Source organism: Caretta caretta, chromosome 8 (assembly GCF_965140235.1).
Source record: "Caretta caretta isolate rCarCar2 chromosome 8, rCarCar1.hap1, whole genome shotgun sequence".
Classification (NCBI taxonomy): Eukaryota; Metazoa; Chordata; order Testudines; family Cheloniidae; genus Caretta; species Caretta caretta.
Window position 1 is genome coordinate 70,782,585 of NC_134213.1, and position 19,530 is coordinate 70,802,114.

The window sequence follows — 19,530 nt, forward strand, 5'->3', positions numbered from 1 at the left end:
TTTCTCTTTGATAGTAAAATATGATTGATCTTTCTTTTTTTAAAAATATAATAGAATGACCATAAGTGGAACCACAGTACTGCTGTATAAAATGTATATATATAGCCTTCCATCATCTTTAGAAGACAGTAAGAGGGCATTAATGCACAAACCCACTACATTAACTTACACAGCAATTTTCTTGAATATATTAAGGCCCTTTCCCTTGTGACCATGCCATGTAAAGCAGCTGCTTCCCCATGCTGCAACTGGAGTTGCACTCCTGTTCACATGGAACTGATATTGCACAGTATTCCTGAGGAGGCGTACAAATGGTAACACAGAAGGGAAGAGCCCCAGATCTAGGCATATGTGACTTAAAGCCCCTTTTGCTTTCCCCCATTCCACCTCCTTGCCTCATTTCCACACTTTTAATCCTCTTTTTGATGACACACAACTGAGGGGAGCACAGAAGTCTCTGATCAAAAGTGAATACCTAGCACCATGGCTTGGAACATCAGAGTAAATGCAATGAGCACTGAAACTGCTGGTGCATAGGAAAATCCTATATTATATGTTAATGAGGTGTCAGAGAGAGAAGGTGGTGGATAACAAGGAGAAGTGCTGAGACTAAGTTTTCAGGGTGCCCAGCCTGGGGATAAAGATTGCCAATAACCCGTAAGTGGCTGGTGAAGAGAGGAAGTAGCTGAGAGACAGTGGTATAAAGGAAGGGGAGGATGAAGGGTTAAGGAAAGAGAAGAAACCCTTGGATAAACAATCAAACATTTTGCTGCCCACCTAGCCAAATTGAACATTTGAAGGTTCATCCTATAAAGTTCATCTTTGAAAAGTCATGGAAGACAGGAGAGATTCCAGAGGACTGGAAAAGGGCAATAGAGTGCCCATCTCTAAAAAGGGAAATAAGGACAACCCAAGGAATTACAGACCAATCAGCTTAACTTCACTACCTGGAAAGATAATGGAGCAAATAATTAAGCAATCAATTTGCAAACACCTAGAAGATAATAAGGTGATAACAGTCAGCATGGATTTGTCAAGAACAAAAAGTGTCAAACCAACCTAATAGTTTTCTTTGACAAGGTAACAAGCCTTGTGGATAGGGGGCATCACTAGATGTGGTATATCTTGACTTTAGTAAGGCTTTTACTGTCTTGCCTGACCTTCTCATAAACAAACTAGGGAAATATATCCTAGATGAGATGGAGCTACTGTAAGGTGGGTGGATAACTGGTTGGAAAACCATTCCCAGAGAGTAGTTATCACAGAATCATAGAATATCAGGGTTGGAAGGGACCTCAGGAGGTCATTTAGTCCAACCCCCTGCTCAAAGCAGGACCAACTAAATCATCCCAGCCAGGGCTTTGTCAAGCCTGACCTTAAAAATATCTAAGGAAGGAGATTCCACCACCTCGCTAGGTAACGCATTCCAGTGTATCACCACCCTCCTAGTGAAAAAGTTTTTCCTAATATCCAACCTAAACCTCCCCCACTGCAACTTGAGACCATTACTCCTTGTTCTGTCATCAGCTACCACTGAGAACAGTCTAGATCAATCCTCTTTGGAACCTCCTTTCAGGTAGTTGAAAGCAGCTTTCAAATCCCCTCTCATTCTTCTCTTCTTAGACTAAACAATCCCAGTTCCCTCAGACTCTCCTCATAACTCATGTGTTCCAGTCCCCTAATCATTTTTGTTGCCCTCCGCTGGACGTTTTCCAATTTTTCCACATCCTTCTTGTAGTGTGGGCCCCAAAACTGGACACAATACTCCAGATGAGGCTTCACCAATGTCGAATAGATGGGAACGATCACGTACCACCATCTACTGGCAATGCCCCTACTTATACATCCCAAAATGCCACTGGCCTTCTTGGCAAAAAGGGCTCACTGTTGACTCATATCCAGCTTCTCGTCCACTGTAACCCCTAAGTCCTTTTCTGCAGAACTGCTGCCGAGCCATTCGGTCCCTAGTCTGTAGCGGTCCATGGGATTCTTCCATCCTAAGTGCAGGACTCTGCACTTGTCCTTGTTGAACCTCATCAGATTTCTTTTGGCCCAATCCTCTAATTTGTCTAGGGCCCTCTGTATCCTATCCCTACCCTCCAGCTATCTACCTCTCCTCCCAGGTTAGTGTCATCTGCAAACTTGCTGAGGGTGCAATCCACACCATCCTCCAGATCATTTATGAAGATATTGAACAAAACTGGCCCGAGGACCGACCCTGGGGGCACTCCACTTGATACCGGCTGCCAACTAGACATGGAGCCATTGATCACTGCCCGCTGAGCCCAACAATCTAGCCAACTTTCTATCCACCTTATAGTCTATTCATCCAGCTCATACTTCTTTAACTTGCTGGCAAGAATACTGTGAGAGACCGTGTCAAAAGCTTTGCTAAAGTCAAGGAACAGTGGTTCACAATCAAGCTGGAAGGACATATTGAGTGGGGTCCTGTAGGGATTGGTCCTGGGTCCAGTTTTGATCAATATCTTCATAAATGATTTGGATAATGGCATAGAGAATACACTTATAAACCTTGCAGATGATACCAAGATGGGTGGGGTTGCAAGTGCTTTCGAGGATAGGATTAAAATTCAAAATGATCTGGAAAACTGGAGAAATGGTCTGAAGTAAATAGGATGAAATTCAATAAGGACAAATGCAAAGTATTCCACTTAGGAAGGAACAATCAGCTGCACACATACAAAATGGGAAATGATTCACTGGGAAGGAGGATTGCAGAAAGGAATCTGGGGGTCCTGGTGGATCACAAGCTAAATATGAGTCAACAGTGTAACACTGTTGCAAAAAAAGCAAACATCATTCTGGGATGCATTAGCAGGACTGTTGTAAGCAAGACAAAATGTAATTCTTCCGTTCTACTCTGTGCTGATTAGGCCTAAAATGGAGTATTGTGTCCAGTTCAGGGTGCCACATTTCAGGAAAGATGTGGACAATTCTGGAGAAAATCCAGAGAAGAGCAAGAAAAATAATTAAAGGTCTAGAAATCATGATCTATAAGGGAAGATTTTTTAAAAAATGGGTTTATTTAGTCTGGTGAAGGGAAGACTATATGTTTCAAATACATAAAAGATTGTTACAAAGAGGAGGGAGAAAAATTGTTGTCCTTAACGTCTAAGGATAACATCATAAGAAGCAATGGGCTTAAATTGCAGCAAGGGAGGTTTAGGTTTGACATTAGGAAAAACTTCCTAACTGTCAGGGTGGTTAAGCACTGGAATAAATTGCCATGGGAGGTTGTGGAATCTCCATTGTTGGAGATTTTTAAGAGCAGGGTTAAACAAATACGTGTCAGGGATGGTCTAGATAATACTTAGTCCTGCCATGAGTACAGGGGAACTAGATGACCTCTCGAGGTCCCTTCCAGTCCTATGATTCTACAACAAATGTTATTTTGAAAAACATTTCACAACTAGTGAATTGTAAAAAAACCAAACCAAACTAAAAACGCCTCCCTGTGCATTCATATCAAATTGAGTGTAGTTTTCCCTTACATAGCCACTATATAATCATGTGACATGACTTCAAATCAAACAGTCGTCACTGTTGTTCCAATGATCTAGCTCTTCCGTATTTTGAGAAAAAATATTGTTTAGAACAATTACATCAACATGTGGAATCTGGAAAAATTCCTCCACCATAAGGACAAATGAACATTTCCTGTTTCTCATCTTTAGTACATGTTGTCTTTCAGACAACAATAGGCTGGCATTTGTTCAATACATGCTAAGAAAAACCCTGCCCCTTGAAGGCTGGGCTGAGTCAGCCTAAAAATGCTATGATCTAAATTACTGTGCGGACTGTGGACAAGGTTCAAACAACAGACACATCCATTTCTTCAATCTTTGATGTTTCTTAACCTTTGAGTGGCTTTTGTATTTAATGTTTATATTTATATGGCCAGGGTTCAGGTCACTGTTTTATTCGTTGGCTTACACCTGAACAGACTAGAAAAATACTTCCATTGTTTGTTACACAGAATGTGACAAGAAAAAGAATGAGCCAGCAGTTCCTCGCAAAATACTGTTTAACACAATCCACAGCATATCTACCATTTTTGTTACTTACCAGACAGCACTACAATAAAAACATTTAGAGAGGCAATAAGTGATCACTTGAGGGGCAGGAATGATTTTATACTAGTTATTAAACACTTATTAACTCTAGTGCAGTGTCTCACAAAAAGTATTCCTAGTCGGTGAAATGATAAAACCTTCAGATGCAGTATTCTAAGGATGCATTATTTAATTAATAATACTGTAGTAAAATTAAATAAAAGTAGGAATTGGATATTTAAGTTAGATTCCTACTGGGTAAGTGTGATCAATATGTTACGAGAAATTAAATAAAAAAGTGACTAATTTTCTAATTCAGGACCAAATTCTACTCCCAGTTACACCAGAGTAAATCTGGAATAGCTACTGGCTTCAGATGATGTAGTCCACATTTAGATCAATAAAACTTCAGGGAGAACCTGTCCTTTGGTCTTTTAAGGCTTCAGAGTTACACAGTTCAAGGTTATTTCACAAATATTTAGAACAAAAGTATGGTATGCTGGTATGTCACCCACCAACTTGATGAACTGGATACAGAGCTAATGTTGCCTTTCTTCTGGAGACAATGAACACCGTATCATCCATTGATTAGAGAATCCCAGACGTCATGAGCTGAGTTCTGGGAATTCGTGATATTCAGCTGCATGGCTGGCTAGAGCAGGTAATTTCTTTACAGTTTTTTTTTAATTCAGCCCTAAGCATTTTTTTCTTTTCAAACATTTATGGATGATTTTTTGGTGCTACTGACAGTGAGGGACAAATAAGCTTTGGCTAGAGGAGGCACAGGGAATGACCACTGTGCAAGCTTCTCCTCTACTAATAACTCCTATTTCCTGACCTGCAACACCCCTGCTATTCTAGTCCTAGAGCTTTCTCAGGCGAAGACTACCAATCATAGTTGATGGAGCAAGTCCTGCTGTTCTCTGGCACTGCTCTTTACTGAGCCCTTGGATTTGTGTGTGGAAACCTGGCAGGGATTTAATAGAGGAGCTTGCAGCTGAATGAAATCCTCCACCGTTGCTATTAGTTAAATCACCAGGGAACGCAAAGTCAGCATGGTTTTTGTATAAGCCATACTGTCACGGGGAGGGGATAACTGGGGCTTCATAGACAGCTCCTGTCCCGATGGGTCCAGAGAGTCCATTCCCCATATATATCTCAGACTGCAATATGCAGAGGGGCTTTGCCCCCTCTCAACTCTGTGCTACCTGTGTGGGGCAGCTGCCCCACCACAACTGGTTTTACATATTTCTTAGTTGTTAAGGACCAAATTCTGCCACCCTTATTCACCTTTGTAGTCCATTGAAATGAATGCGAGTACATATGGAATAAAGTCTTGCACAACATGAGGAAGGACAGCAGAATCTAGCCCATACTGGGGAATACCAGTAGAAAGAGTAAAGAGTTTCAAACCAAAAGAATCTTTAAAATGTAACAACTGTATACTGTCATCAGGATTTTCAGTGCTGCCTAAGGGAGTTAGGTCTCTACTTTTTAAAAAGCAGTACATAAATGTGCCAGTACATCCTCAAGTATCTTGTGGCTTTGATGGTGATTTGATACTCAGTATCTAGTTGAACGTTGTTTATTTGCAAACTATCATCATCTGAAATCGAGCCATTGGCCACAACATCAGTCACAAACAGGTCTGGTAAGAAGACAGCTGACCATGTGGGGAAATTATTTTAAAGTTGTGTTTTTTTCTTTTTTTTTTTTTCTGGTCTAACATTAATTTTGACATTTGGATTTGCTGAAAGGGACTGGAGAATTAACGTTTTTTGGGTGATGGGGTTTACTCTAAAACAGATGTCTTAAATGTATTGCATACATACTCACCTGATTAACATGTGGGGTTATCTTACAATCTTCCTTAAGTTGCTCCAAATGATTAATGAGAAAATTGCTTACACCAATAGACCGACATATACCTAACAAAAGGAAAAGGAAATAAAGTAAGGCATTGTACAGTACTCTAGAAGAGGAAAAAGTGCTCTAAGTTTGGGGAGGTGGGGAACAACTTGAGAATATAGCTTCTGAGGGGACAAAATGATTATTCACTAACATCTGCATAACAGACTACTGCAGAGAGTGACAGACAAACCAATACTGAAATCCAGTTTGACAGCATTATCTGAAAGCATGGTACTATCAGAGTTCTATTACAAAAATGTTTTATAATCTAAACACACAGGAGGCTCCCCAGTGTATAAAAACTCCAGGCTAAATTCTGGGAAACGCTAATGTAGTATAAGCAAACAACAATTGGACTTCACCAGAATGAAAGGAAGGAAATGGTGTTCTTAGCAGCTTGCCAAAACTAAAGAAAGGCGGAACATTTGTAGAAGACTAATAGGTAATGAGTAATAAAACACAAGGACACACAGTCTAAACGAACTGCCCACTACTTATATTTAAGGTAGGTTGATACTGTGACAAAAGTTTATATGAAATTCAGTATAAAAAAACTACACTTAAAAATGAAATGTATGAAAAAGTCCGGAAACTCAGAGGATCGAGTAGAGTGTCTGCATTAACACTGGATTTCTTGGCTTCTGTTAGTGTACATTTAAAATATATTAACAAAATTTAAAATGAGTGTGTGTGTGCAAATTCAGTGCTGACTGACAACCCTGGGGAGTCAAATGTCCTCTTTTACCCATGGAAATGGCATAGCACACTTCCCAACACTACCATGCAACAACCCTGACCAGTCTTGGGGGGGCCTGACCAGTCCTGGGGGGGGAAGGGGTCAGTCTTTGGAGTCTCTGTTGAGACTGTTAATACAGGATGTCAATTGCGGTGATAGTTTTTGTGATGTAGACTGGGCTAATAATTCTTTAAATCACTAGTCAGGAAGACAATTTAATCATGGATTTCTACATAAAAGTGCATTCTTGTTGGTTGTTATAACATTAATACATATTCTTCAAAATTCAGAGACAGATGTAGGTTTCATTTTTAAAAGGTACACACTATACATTTTTAAAGTGATTTATTTTGAAAACTTGTCAGATTAGTTTTACAGCTATATCAGAAAATGAACGATTGTTCGGTTATTTCATTTACCAAAGGTAATTGAAGCAGATATTTATGAAGTCATTGGGAGGTGAACTATCTCCAGTTCAACAGGTTAATCATTAATATTTGGAGGATTTTCTTGCCATGCTGCATTAGGAAGAGAACATCACCAGACAGACATTTAAATTGTTTTATTTAACTATTTCTCACCTCTATATATTATATTATATATTTATTTTAAAACTTTTATTTTAAAACATTATATATTTAAAAGCATGTTATCTTGGAGACACAAATCCACAGTCTGAGAACTGCAAAACTAAGCATCTCTGGTATCTTCTACACTGAGCACTGAGTCCCATTGGGTAGATAGAAAGATTAACCTAAATAATCTATACAGAAGCCCCTGGAACCGCATAAGATTGGGTCCCTAATCCATGAACTACTGGAATTCACTTATCAAATTTTTCTTAAACATTACATGAATATATTGCCTCATATTATAGAATTAGAATTAATAATCCCTATTCCATGATGAGATATCTTTCAGTTATAATGCATCTTAATTAAAACTATCTTCAGATAAAATTATTTTTGAGGAAAAAACCTATAAAAATCCGATTTAAATAAAATAATCTGATTTTAATAAAAAGTCCAATTTTTAATTTTTTTTAAAAAACATAGATTTTTATCCATCCTGCTGGTTCGCCATCAGATGTTAACACTTTCACTTGTTACTGACCTTAGTGGATTAGAGCTGGCAACCTTAGAGCTGAAAGTTTCTATGAACCTTTTACCAGTCTCCTGAGCCTTCCAGTTCTTCTAATGTTTGCATTTCTCTTTTCACATTCGTGTGAATTTGGAATTTATGAAACAAACTTCTTTAACCCTTTAGGGCTAGGTCAGTAACGACTAAAAGTCATTACTATCTGTCAGCTCTTTAATGGGGTTTCTGAAGTGAACTGCATCCAGTTCTTTATAGACTGGGATTTATATAACAAAATACATAACCACAACTAGCTTCTTCACTGGTAGTTGGAGAGACCAAGGACTGAATGTGTGGAGAGAGTTTTCTTTTCCCCTCCAAGTTTGTGTGATGGCTGTTGAAATCTCCGACGTAGACAGCTGGGTGTGGCAGGCTTGGTAGAACCTTTTGGTTCCAGCTGACTCTTAGAGGCTTCTAAATATTTGCCAGCCAGAAACCACCAACCTGGATGGTGTCTCAGAATTCAGCAGACATGAGCTGAATGGCATTTGCAATATCGGATTGAATGTATGTGGCTCGGCTGTACCTCTGATACTGTAACGCCTGGCTTCGGCAGTTGCTACGTGTGTCTCTTGCAAGCAAATGATGTTGATAATATGTTGATGAGCAAGAATGCCAAGTAAATCATGCTTGGCAACCAACAAACCCTCCACATTAAGTTGTAACACGCATAGAGCTGGACCAACGACACAGAAGTCACCGGCTGCATGTTGGATTTCTCGGTGACGATAGTGCTGGGATTCGTTGAGCTGGTGCTTGCAGAATTCGGCTCGCTGATTGGAGCATTAGCTTCCCTGACTGCTGTCAGGTACTGGTGGGTGGTGTGATGAGGACGCTGATCCACTGCCTGTTCGTGAAAGTATCACGGGTCCTGCTACCTTGGGTCACAGGCGCCAATGAACTGTTCCCACGATAGGCAGTTCAGAGTCCATATGGGGGAGAAGACAAGTGCTTGGAGATGACAGAGCAATGGGTTACCCCAGGGCTCTGTGCTTTCTCCAGCCCTATTTAACTTTTACATCAATGACTGGCCGACAACGGAGTCACGGAAGTTCATTAATGCAGACGGGATCTGTTGCAGTACCCTGATCCAGACATTTCACGAGCTTGATGTCACCTTAAACCGAGACAAGACAAAGTTAGCTGACTACTGTAAGACTTGGTGCCTCTAGCCAAGCATCATAAAAACAGTCTCCAGTTTGTTCCATCTTCATCACACCAGTGCAACCCGAGAGTTGAATGTTTATCTGAATGGTCAGAAGGTGAAGCATGAAATAGAACGGTCTATCTAGGTATGACCTTAGACTGCACACTGAGTTACCATGCCCACCTGAAGAAGACAGCAGCTAAAGTTAAGACACGTAATAATCTTCTTAGCAAACTGGCAGGTTTCTCATGGTGTGTTTGTGCTCCAACTTTGCAGACGTCAGCTCTTGCCACCTCATATTCGGTTACGTAGTACTGTGCACCAGTTTGGAGTCAATTGTCACACACCAAACTGATGGATACGCAGTTACATGTTGCCATGAGTATCATCTCTGGCACCCTACGTCTGACTCCACTCCCACGGCTTCCAGTTCTGAGCAATACTGTTCCTCCTCATACCAGACGAGAGATACTGGAGAAAGTATGTGCCAACTTAAGCCTGCTGCTGCACAATGACCCTTTTAAAACACCAGCTGCATGTTTGCTGTCACATTGCCCATTATGGTCTCATCTGCCACGCCAGGATGTTAGGGTGGAAACACTCTGGTGAGAGGAATGGATATCTGCTATAATCCCCAATCAGTCCCTCATCGCCGACCCCACAATTTGCCTGCCTAGTTTTGACCTGCCCCGTCATCAATGGTCCCTGTTGAACAGGTTCCGGACCGGGCACGGTCTCTGTGCAGCCAACCAGTACTGCTGGGGCCTTCATGACAGCCCTTTGTGCAGCTGCGGCACAACACAGACGATGACACACACTGTTGATGAATGTCTGCTGACTAGGTTCAGTGGTGGCCTAGAAGAACTGCATCACGCCACTGAGGATGCCATCGCTTGGCTAGACGACTATGCACACACTAAATAAATAACCTCCGGGTCAGGCACATTACTGGGCTCACGCTGCCATTACCCTGGATGGGCCTGCCCTGTGAATAATCAAAGGACTCCAATCACTACTTCTGTTAAGCCAGCATCTCTTCTGAGCACTATTTCAAAAGAAGAAAGAAAACAAAAGCTATTCTGGTCTCTCCAGAAAATACTTCATCAGGCAATTTCACACAACTGATACTAAGGTAATTACGGATTAATGGCCTGATTTTCAGCCGATCCATGCCTGGAGCTGTCATTGTCTTGACTTCAGTGGGAGTTGTGCATGGGGAACAGCCATGGAATTGAGCCCCACAGAGGTATACTTGCCACTCAGTGCACATATATAGCTGTCATTAATACTAATAGGATTCAGGAATACATTAAGGGAAGAATTTACCTTGATTTAGAATTTAAAATAAAGTTAATGGAAATGTGTGAGGAAATTTTGCTACGTAGCTATCTCGTTTTACACACACACACACACACACACACACACACACACACACACACACACACACAATATTTTAAATACCAAAAAATCATAATCCACTAGCAGAGTAAAAGTCTAACTGATTTTGAATTACATGACTTCAATAAATTATCCAGAATTAGTACATCCATTACTTAATTATGTTAAAGCAAATCCAATTACATACTACTATACTGAAATTTTGTAAATCAAGTTACATTATGGTGCTAATTTGTATATCCCTGGAAAATGGCCTATGTAGTGGAAATGCTGATACTTCTTCAACCATACACAAACTCTGCAATTATGTAGCTTTTACATATTCAAGTAGGACAAGTGGATACACTGTAAAGCAGTAAAACCTTGTACCATCATTTTTTCTAACGTGACTTTTGTTTTCAACTAGACTGCTAGATAGCTCTCATTTAGAGAAATGATCATCTGCTCAAGATGTGTAACATTAATTAGGTTATGACCCACACCACAGCAGTTTGCATAATTTGTATTTAATCTGCCAGAAGGGGTCAATCCCTAGCTTTAGTTCTCTGGTGACAAACAATCCTGCAGCATCAATACCAATAAATCATTATGCCAAAGAAGTCTGAAAAACGTTTTCAGTTTAAACACAAAGGGGACACCAAAATATTATACACTATTGTTGTCTATGAAGGATTTAAAAACCTTTCTTTTGTGGTTTCTCTTTTGCAAATGAAAGCATTTATTTGAAGCTATAGTACAATGAAACTCAGTATCATAGAAGCCAAATATGAAAAAGACTTGTGAGATCCTCTAGTCCATCCCCAGAACAAGCTCCCAGGATGTCTTGGTGTATATTTTCAAGTGTTTTGTCCACTCCGGTTTCAAATATCTCAAGCAATAAGAATTCTATAACTTCCCTTGGAAGGCTGTTCCAGTCTCATCAACTTCAATGCTAGAGAGATTTTTCTAGAGCTCTTCAGTTTGACTGAGCTTTGCCCTTAGTTACACTTGACTAGCACCACTGAAGTCAACAGGGTTCCACAAGTATATTTAAGAGGCAGAATTTAACCTTTCCAGTGAAACATCTCAAGGTGGGCAACAGAGCTGGTCAAAACGTTTCTAATGGAAACCTCTGATTAAATCAAAAAGCTTGGTGGGAACATATCACTTTCATGAAAATTGTTGACAGGAAATTATTGAAATGCTTCATTTCAATAAGAGCAAAATGTATTGTTTCACTATACTCAGAATGTTTTGTTTTAACTTTTATGTTTTATATATATAATGAAAGTCAAAATATTTACATTATTATATTATAAATTATAACAAAAATCAAAACAATGAGGTGAAAAACAATCTGATATCAAAACAAAGTTCTATTATAAAAATTAAACATCTGACAAAGGCATTTCAATGTTTCTGAAACAAAATATTTCAGAATTTGTGCTTGGTGGTTAATTTCTAAATTGTGACTTTTTGTTCCGATTCAAAATGAAAAAAATGTCAAAATATTGGAATTTCCCATGGAATGGAAATTCCAAGTTTTGACTAGCTTGAGTAGGCAATCAGCATGGGAATCTGGGTCAGAGAAGACAGCAGTTGTACCAACCCATCAATGGCTCAAATCCTGCGAAGACTTACGCAATATCTTATATAAAGTTACTCACGCGCTTAAGTCTTTGTAGGATCAGGTCATAACCATGAAGGATCAGGTGGAAAATGATGGACCGAAAATCAAGGGGTGGTCAATCCATAGTGTGAGAGACCACTGGTTGGGGCTACATGTACCCAGAAGAGGTGGGAAGGTACCACCACAATGCAAGAAACACAAAAGAAACTAGTGAGACGCTAAGGTGTTTGACGTACATTAATTCTTTCAGTTCCTCAAAATGTACAGAGCCAGATCATAGGCCTTTCTTCCAGCTGGTATGCACTGCTCAGGCATGTCCTGCAGGTGGAGCTCGGGATTCTGTTGGCATAGAGGAATACCCAGATAATTTTGCTGGCTCTATAGCACCTGTCCCTATGCTGGCATAATGGAAACGTCATAGTAGAGTATGCAGAAGGGGAGTAGGGGAATGGGCAGAGCCAGAGTCCATTTGGTTCCAGCCACTCCTTGCTAGTAGAGACAGAAAGGTGGCTTAGGACTTGTCTACGCTTAACACACTACGACAGCACAGCTGCGCTGCTGCTGCAGCACCACTGTAGAGCTTAAGTGTAGACACTACCCATGCCAATGGGAGAGATTCTCCCATTGGTCAAGTAATCCAGGTCCCCGAGTGGTGGTAACTAAGTTGATGGAAATACTCTTTGGTCGACCTTGCACTGTCTATACAGGGACTTAAGTCTGCTTAACCATACTGCTCAGGATAGTGGACTTTTTCACACCCCTGAATGATGTAGTTCTAGTGTTGACCAGGCCTTCAATAAATGTAGCTGAGAACTGAGGCCATATTAAAAAACCACACAAAATCCCACTTCAAATAAATGTATTTTCCAATAATTATATATCACTGAGGTTCAAACATTATGTATCTATGTTTAATCTCAACCCATTTAAAAGTGCATGGTAAAGCTTTACATTGTTTAAAATAAACACATGCTTCCATCTCTACAAAACAGAATCAATGTCCGCAGTCCAGCATTCATGAACAACACCTACAGTAAAAGAGCAATCTGTGCATGCAATGGAGAGGGGGAAATATGGAGAGAGGACACAGATTGTGGCTGCAAGTTTCCAAAGGGCTGCTCTACAAAAACAGTGAATTACAAAGGAAAAGAGGCTTTTTATATAATGGGCTTAATCCTATGGTCTTTACTCAGGCAAAATGCCCACTGATTTCAAAGGGAGTTTTGTGCGAGTAAAAAACTAAGGAAAAAACTAAGTAAAAAATGTGGGTAAGTCATGTTCCTACATGAATATATCTGCACTGGGACCAGTGATCTACTCTCAGGCCTTATTTAGACTGGGGAAAAGATGCTTTTTTCAGTCTAGTTACCATCTTAACTTGATTGAAAATCCCACTTGAAACCAATTTAGCACCATATTAGTAGTTGAAGTTAAAACCTAGGTTTCCCTGTAGCCTTCAGCTTTACCAGGTTAGCATGTCCTAAAGTACAATTGCTTTGTTCTGAGTAGAGTTTTAGAAAATGCTAGGTAGGTCCAGTTATATAGCACAATCTGAACACAAACCTTTACATTGTGTTGACAAAGCCACAGAATTTACGCTCCAGTAGGGGAAGGACTAGTGCACATGTTAAGCAGATTTTGGGAACCACCAGGGACCCTGGCTCATCTGCGTAGAAGCTCTGTGACTCCCCATTAGTTTTGGCCTCACTGGAGTCGTTCCCCCTTCTTTGGCAACATGGCTTCAATGGTCTAAAGGAAAATGTAACAATAATGCCTCTTGTACACATATTAAAAAGTGACTAATAAATGTACAATGGAGAAATGAAAATATTTATCCCGCCTTGAAAAGTGGTCAAGAAATGTTACAAGAGCAGTTACAAAACGTACTGGCCTTCATAATGGTGACTGATGATAATGAAAAAACTAATGCTAATGAATACTTTACTCACCCATCAGGAAAAAAATTCCTTACCCCAAGCAAATGTGCAAGTAATCTTGCTGGACTGTATTAGTCCCATCTGCCATGAGGCAATACATCAAGCTAACAGACTGGCTACATAATGTATCAGTATATTAAGCTTAACACACTTTACCTGACAGCCTAAAAAACTGATAGAGTGTTTTCCTTTACTTAGCAGAAAACCGTTTGAGGAAAAACGTCTTACAAGATCAAAACTCTACAGAGCAAGATGGGCACTGTTAATCTTACCACAATAATCTATAAATATGCTGTTGTGGCACAATAGCATTGTTTTAGTAAAATAGAGCACCTTATCTTTCTTAAACACTGCTATAGGTTTTTATCAGACTCTTGAAACCTTTTGTTATATTAACTGTACAAGGTTCGATCAAAATGTTTTTGAAAGCACGTATTCAATATATTGTGACAGAACTAGATGCTACTTTTGTGGTACCAAGTCCCCTATGTGCTTTAGCCTGTCAGAAAAGGTCAGGAGTCCACTACATGTGGAATGGTGCCCATTCCATTATGTTGGCTCTGGCTAATGCCACAGAATAAAAACACAAATGGATTCACTTTTCACATGAGACCAACTGCAGTAAGTGTGCTTTTATTAAAGAAGGATACACAGGCTGGAAGGCTCAAATTCTGTGTTCCTTACTCACATGAAGACCCTATTGAAGTCAATGAGACTACTCACAGAAAGCACTCTGAGTTTGGTCCAAAGTGGCAACAAAACTCTACGGGATGTTTGGGGGGAAGTCTCTGTTGAGTAACTCTCCCCACAGAGACAACTTTCCCTTCTGCTCCTACTTGTAGTTGTCATTCCCTCCTCCATGAAACACACTGATCACCCTATGAAAGAGAAACAGACATAAACACACCACCATGAAAGACATGTTTCTTCCACATGCTTCCCTGAATCTGTGAAGCACCCAACAGCTCATGTGAAATGTCCAGGCCCCCCAACTCAGACTCAATGAGACAACTTCCCATGAATAAAGTTCCTTGTCTTACACCCATCTTCTCATGCATGCTCCTCTCCCTGTGAATCATAAGGAAAGACCCTTTTAACCTGAGACCCCACTGAAGAAATAGAAACTGAGGAGAAACTCCCATGTCCTGACTTCCCCTTGACACCAGTGAAGTGGGACATCTCCCAGTCTGATCAAGTTCCACCCAATCCTCATGGAAAAGCAGAAGTTATGGGGAGGCGGGGTGGAGCCTCTTCCAGTATGAGCCTGCTTGTCCTCTGATAAGTAGCAGCAAATCCTTTTGTAGCTATTAGATCAGGGCTACACAAAACAGACATTAAAGCTACCAGATCTCATCTCATATCCATGTGGCTTCCCCAGCCCCACTTAGACAAGGATATTCCTGATTCTTGGGTATTTGGTAAAGAGCTTGAACTGGACAGTGCACATCTGGATGGGGTCATCCAGCTGCTGCTCAGCCACCAGAAGGTCATAGAGTTCCTTCTCCAGCACCTGGTGCTTACTAGTGTTCCCCAAACCCTGACTGGCTGCCCAGCCACTGGAGAAATCTAGGGGATTAGGGTTGAGATCTGTACAAAAACAGATTTAAGTGGTTCCAAGTAATAACAGACAGAACCAAGTAAGTCACAAAACACAATAAAGCAAAAACATGCAAGTCTAAGCCTAATACATTAAGGAATTGATTACAGGTAAATCTCACCATCAGAGATGTTTCAATAAGCTTCTTTCACAGACTAGACTCCTTCCTAGTCTGGGCCCAATCCTTTCCCCTGGTACAATCCTTGTTAGTTCCAGCAGACATTTTAGGTGGAAACTAGGGGTTTTCTCGTGACTGGCAGCCCCCTTTGTTCTGTTCCACCCCTTTTTATAGCTTTGGCACAAGGCGGGAATCTTTTGTCTCTCTGGGTCCCCATCCCTCCTTCTAAATGGAAAAGTACCAGCTTTAAGATGGATTCCAGTATCAGGTGACATGTTCACATGTCCTGTGAGACCCTAGCCTCCATTCTTCCAGAGTTGGCCCGCACCTACCCAGGAAGGTTTGCAAGTAAACAGAGCCATTTACAGGTCATTGATTCTGAAGCACCCTTAATGGCTTCCACTTAATATGTTTACATTAGTAATACAAGTTAAAATCTTATTCTCCTAACTCCAGACATAGAAATATTACATGCAAACAAATGGAATAAACACACTCAGTAGATCTTAAGCTTTGCAATGAGACCTTACAAGAGACCTTTTGCATGAAGCATATTCCAGTTACATCATATTCATACTCATAGGCATATTTCCATAAAACATTATGGAGTGCAACATCACAGAGAGGAAGGATGATCTTTTGGTTAAAGTCGAGTAACTCCTTGCTTAATGTTGTAGTTATGTTCCTGAAAAATGCTACTTTAAGCAAAATGATGTTAAGCGAATCCAACTTCCCCATAAGAATTAATGTAAATGGGTGGGCGGGTTAGGTTACAGGGAATTTTTTTTTTCCCGACAAAAGACTATTTTTATATATATATACATACATACACAGTATAAGTTTTAAACAAACAATTTAATACCGTACGCAGCAATGATGATGATTGTGAAGCTTGGTTGAGGTGGTGAAGTCAGAGGGTGGAAGAGGGTGGGATATTTGCCAGGGAATGCCTTACTGCTAAATGATTAACTAGCACTCGGCTGAGCCCTCAAGGGTTATCCTGTTGTTATCCTGTTGCACTGTTGCAGGGTTATCCTGTTGCATTGTTGTTAATGTAGCCTCATACTCTGCAAGGCAGCACAAATGGAGGGAGGGGAGACAGCATGGCAGAGGGAGATAGAGTGTGTGTGTGTGAGAGAGAGACGTGCATTGCCCCTTTAAGTATGCTGACCCCACTCTAAGTACACTGCCTTTTAAAGTAGATCAGCAAGTTGAGACAGCAGCTGCTGCCAGCATGCTCCCTTCATCCTGAGCCCTGTCCTGTCTTCCCCCCCCCCATCGCTCTGTGGAAATGGGGTAAAGGAGCGGGGGGGGCAGGAGCAAGGAGACACCCTGACATTAGCACCCCTCTTCCCCTCCCCTTGCACAACATGCAGGAGGCGCCCGGGAGAAGCTCCAAGGCAGAGGGCAGGAGCAGCACATGGCAGTGGGGGGAGGGACACCTGAACTGCCTGGCACTTGATAGCCTGCTGGGCGGCTGCCGCACAGGAAACTTAGGGGAGCTGATGGTGGGCTGCCGGCCCACCCTGGTTCCAATCCCCCACCAGCTCGCTCCAACAGGCTGCTCTTTCTTCAAGCAGTGGACAAAGCAGGTGGCTGCCAAAGAACATTATAAGGGAGCATTGCACAACTTTAAATGAGCATGTTCTCTAATTGATCAGCAATGTAACAATGAAACAACATTAACCGGGATGACGTTAAGTGAGCAGTTACTGTACTGTGTTGGGACTCAGATCCAAGGTAAACTCTTGGCTCTGCCGTATACTTTCTAGGGTGACCTAGGCACGTTACTTCATCTCTTTGGGTCAGCACCTCAGCTGGTATAAGTTGGTGTAACTCAAGCGATGTCAATGGAACTGTACTGAGTTACATCAGCTGAGGATTTGGCCCTCTGTGCTTCAGTTCCCCATCTGTAAAATGGGGATGATAATACTTCCTTTCTCCCAACTTTTGTTTGTTTTGTTTAGTTACATAAAGTTCTTCAGAGCAGGGACTTTCTCTTTCAATATGTTTGTTCAGTGATTAGACCTATGGGGCTCCAATCTTGGGTGGGAATGTCTAGATACTACTATAATACAAATGATAAATTAAAAAAGTCCTTCATGTAGGTTCACTGTAGTGAGCTCAATAAAAAAAATCATTTAACATTTGTCAGAAAGGGGATTCACATGAAAGTGTACACGAACAGGATGTTGCAATAAATCATTAAACAGAGAGGGCTGAGGGCTCATTTTTGCATTAAGAATTCACTGTAAAACACATTACAAAAAACGATTGCTGCAAAACATGGCATAAGAAGGTTGATATTTCTGTTGGTTTAGATTAGTTCTCTGAACCATACCACAGTTCTAGATTCATACCACAATGAGCCATATATATATATATATATATATATGTCAGTTGCTTATTTTGAAAATGAATGTTTAGGGTTTTGTTCATATTGCAGTTTAATAAAGGCTAATTTCCAATCATTAACTGTAAAAAAAAATGTGGTTGTTATATTTTCTTTCCTGCATATCAACATCCTGTTGTCTTATCTGATCAACAGGGTGTGGTGCAGTCGACATCCTCCCAAACCACATACCTTTGGAGGCCATGTGAAAATCTGTTTGATCATGTTTGACTGGTTTGGTGTTATAAAAAAAGGAGGACCATCTTCTTTATCGGCCTGTGCAAAGAAAGCACTGCTAATTTTAATGTGAAAGAGCCCCTGTGCTGTCACCAAAGTTAGTCACTTGCTTTTAATGACTAAAGCTGCAAGGTGAACACACATACACACTTTATATAGATATATATACACACACACACATTATATGGGGGTGTATGCATGTATATCAACATCCATCCATTTTTAGGACAGAAATAGTTTAGCATTTGGGAATGGTCACAGTTCTTTAGGCTCTGGCAATAAAAATGTAGATATATAGGATTAGAAGAGATGCACTGTCCTCACTAACTACATTTTGTGTTGCCTACACTACACAAAACGGCTGTAATATGTTTACTCAGTTTGTTGCTGTACTTTTGAAAACTGACAGACAAAGGAAGGAAAGGTGCCGGCTGTACTGATCTACACACACAGAAATAAAAGGCAAGTTATCCAGTAAGGGTTAAAGATTTCCACCCTCGATTAGGCAAAACATTATCATGGTCTCCAAAGATACAGAGACCCTGACCTCCGCTATAGGCAGCTAGGTCTAAACAACCTCTGCTAGTCTATGAGGGTGTCTTGAGATAAAACATGGGGAGAAGATGAGAATTTAAAAAATAAAATTCTAAGGTCCTGCTCCTTTTTAAAAAAGCACTTCTCTTTTGTTCATATTGCAGTTTACTAAAGGCTAATTTCAAATCATTGTAATAAACATACCTATGAAGCTGAAATTGACCAAAATGGACTGTGAATTTTGGTAGGGCCCTACACATGAGCTATTCATGAAGTAAGAGTAGTTAGATACAACATCCTCATCTGCCACCAAACAGATCCTCCAATAGCAACTCTGCCAACACTCAAGGGAATGTTTGACTCCATAAATGTTTCTTTGAATGTGCTCTAAAGTCAGCCAAACCAGCATTCTGTTGAATCAGAGAAGATAATTCCACAACTCAGAATGCTCAGACACCAGCCCACAAAAATTCAAATCATAGGACTGACACTAAGAGAACGCTAGGTTAAATCAGCTGTTGCAACAGAGAACTGGGAAATCCAGTCTCTCTAAACAGAAGCCTCACTGTTGAATAATTATGATTTTTTTAAAATGCTGTTCTTTTGGAATGCAGTGTCAGTGATCCCTTGAATAAGCAGAGAGTCTGCACCAGACTGGGGCTCAGAAGATCTGGGATCTATTCCTAACTCTTCCATGTATTTTT

The 19,530-nt window shown here is 40.6% G+C and overlaps 1 protein-coding gene across 8 annotated transcripts in view; it reads right to left on the reverse strand.

Annotated features, from left to right (window-relative positions):
• LOC125641798 (putative oxidoreductase ZK1290.5) overlaps positions 1-19,530 on the reverse strand; it is a 75,323-nt gene that overhangs the window by 11,678 nt on the left and 44,115 nt on the right. For all 8 annotated transcript variants that reach the window (XR_012669683.1, XR_012669682.1, XM_048862239.2 and 5 more), the window contains exon 4: positions 5,910-6,001. Coding sequence is in view for 6 of the 8 variants with exons in the window: in XM_048862239.2 (XP_048718196.2) it covers positions 5,910-6,001 (92 nt within the window). In the remaining 2 variants the exon portion in view is untranslated. The remainder of the gene's footprint in view (positions 1-5,909; positions 6,002-19,530) is intronic.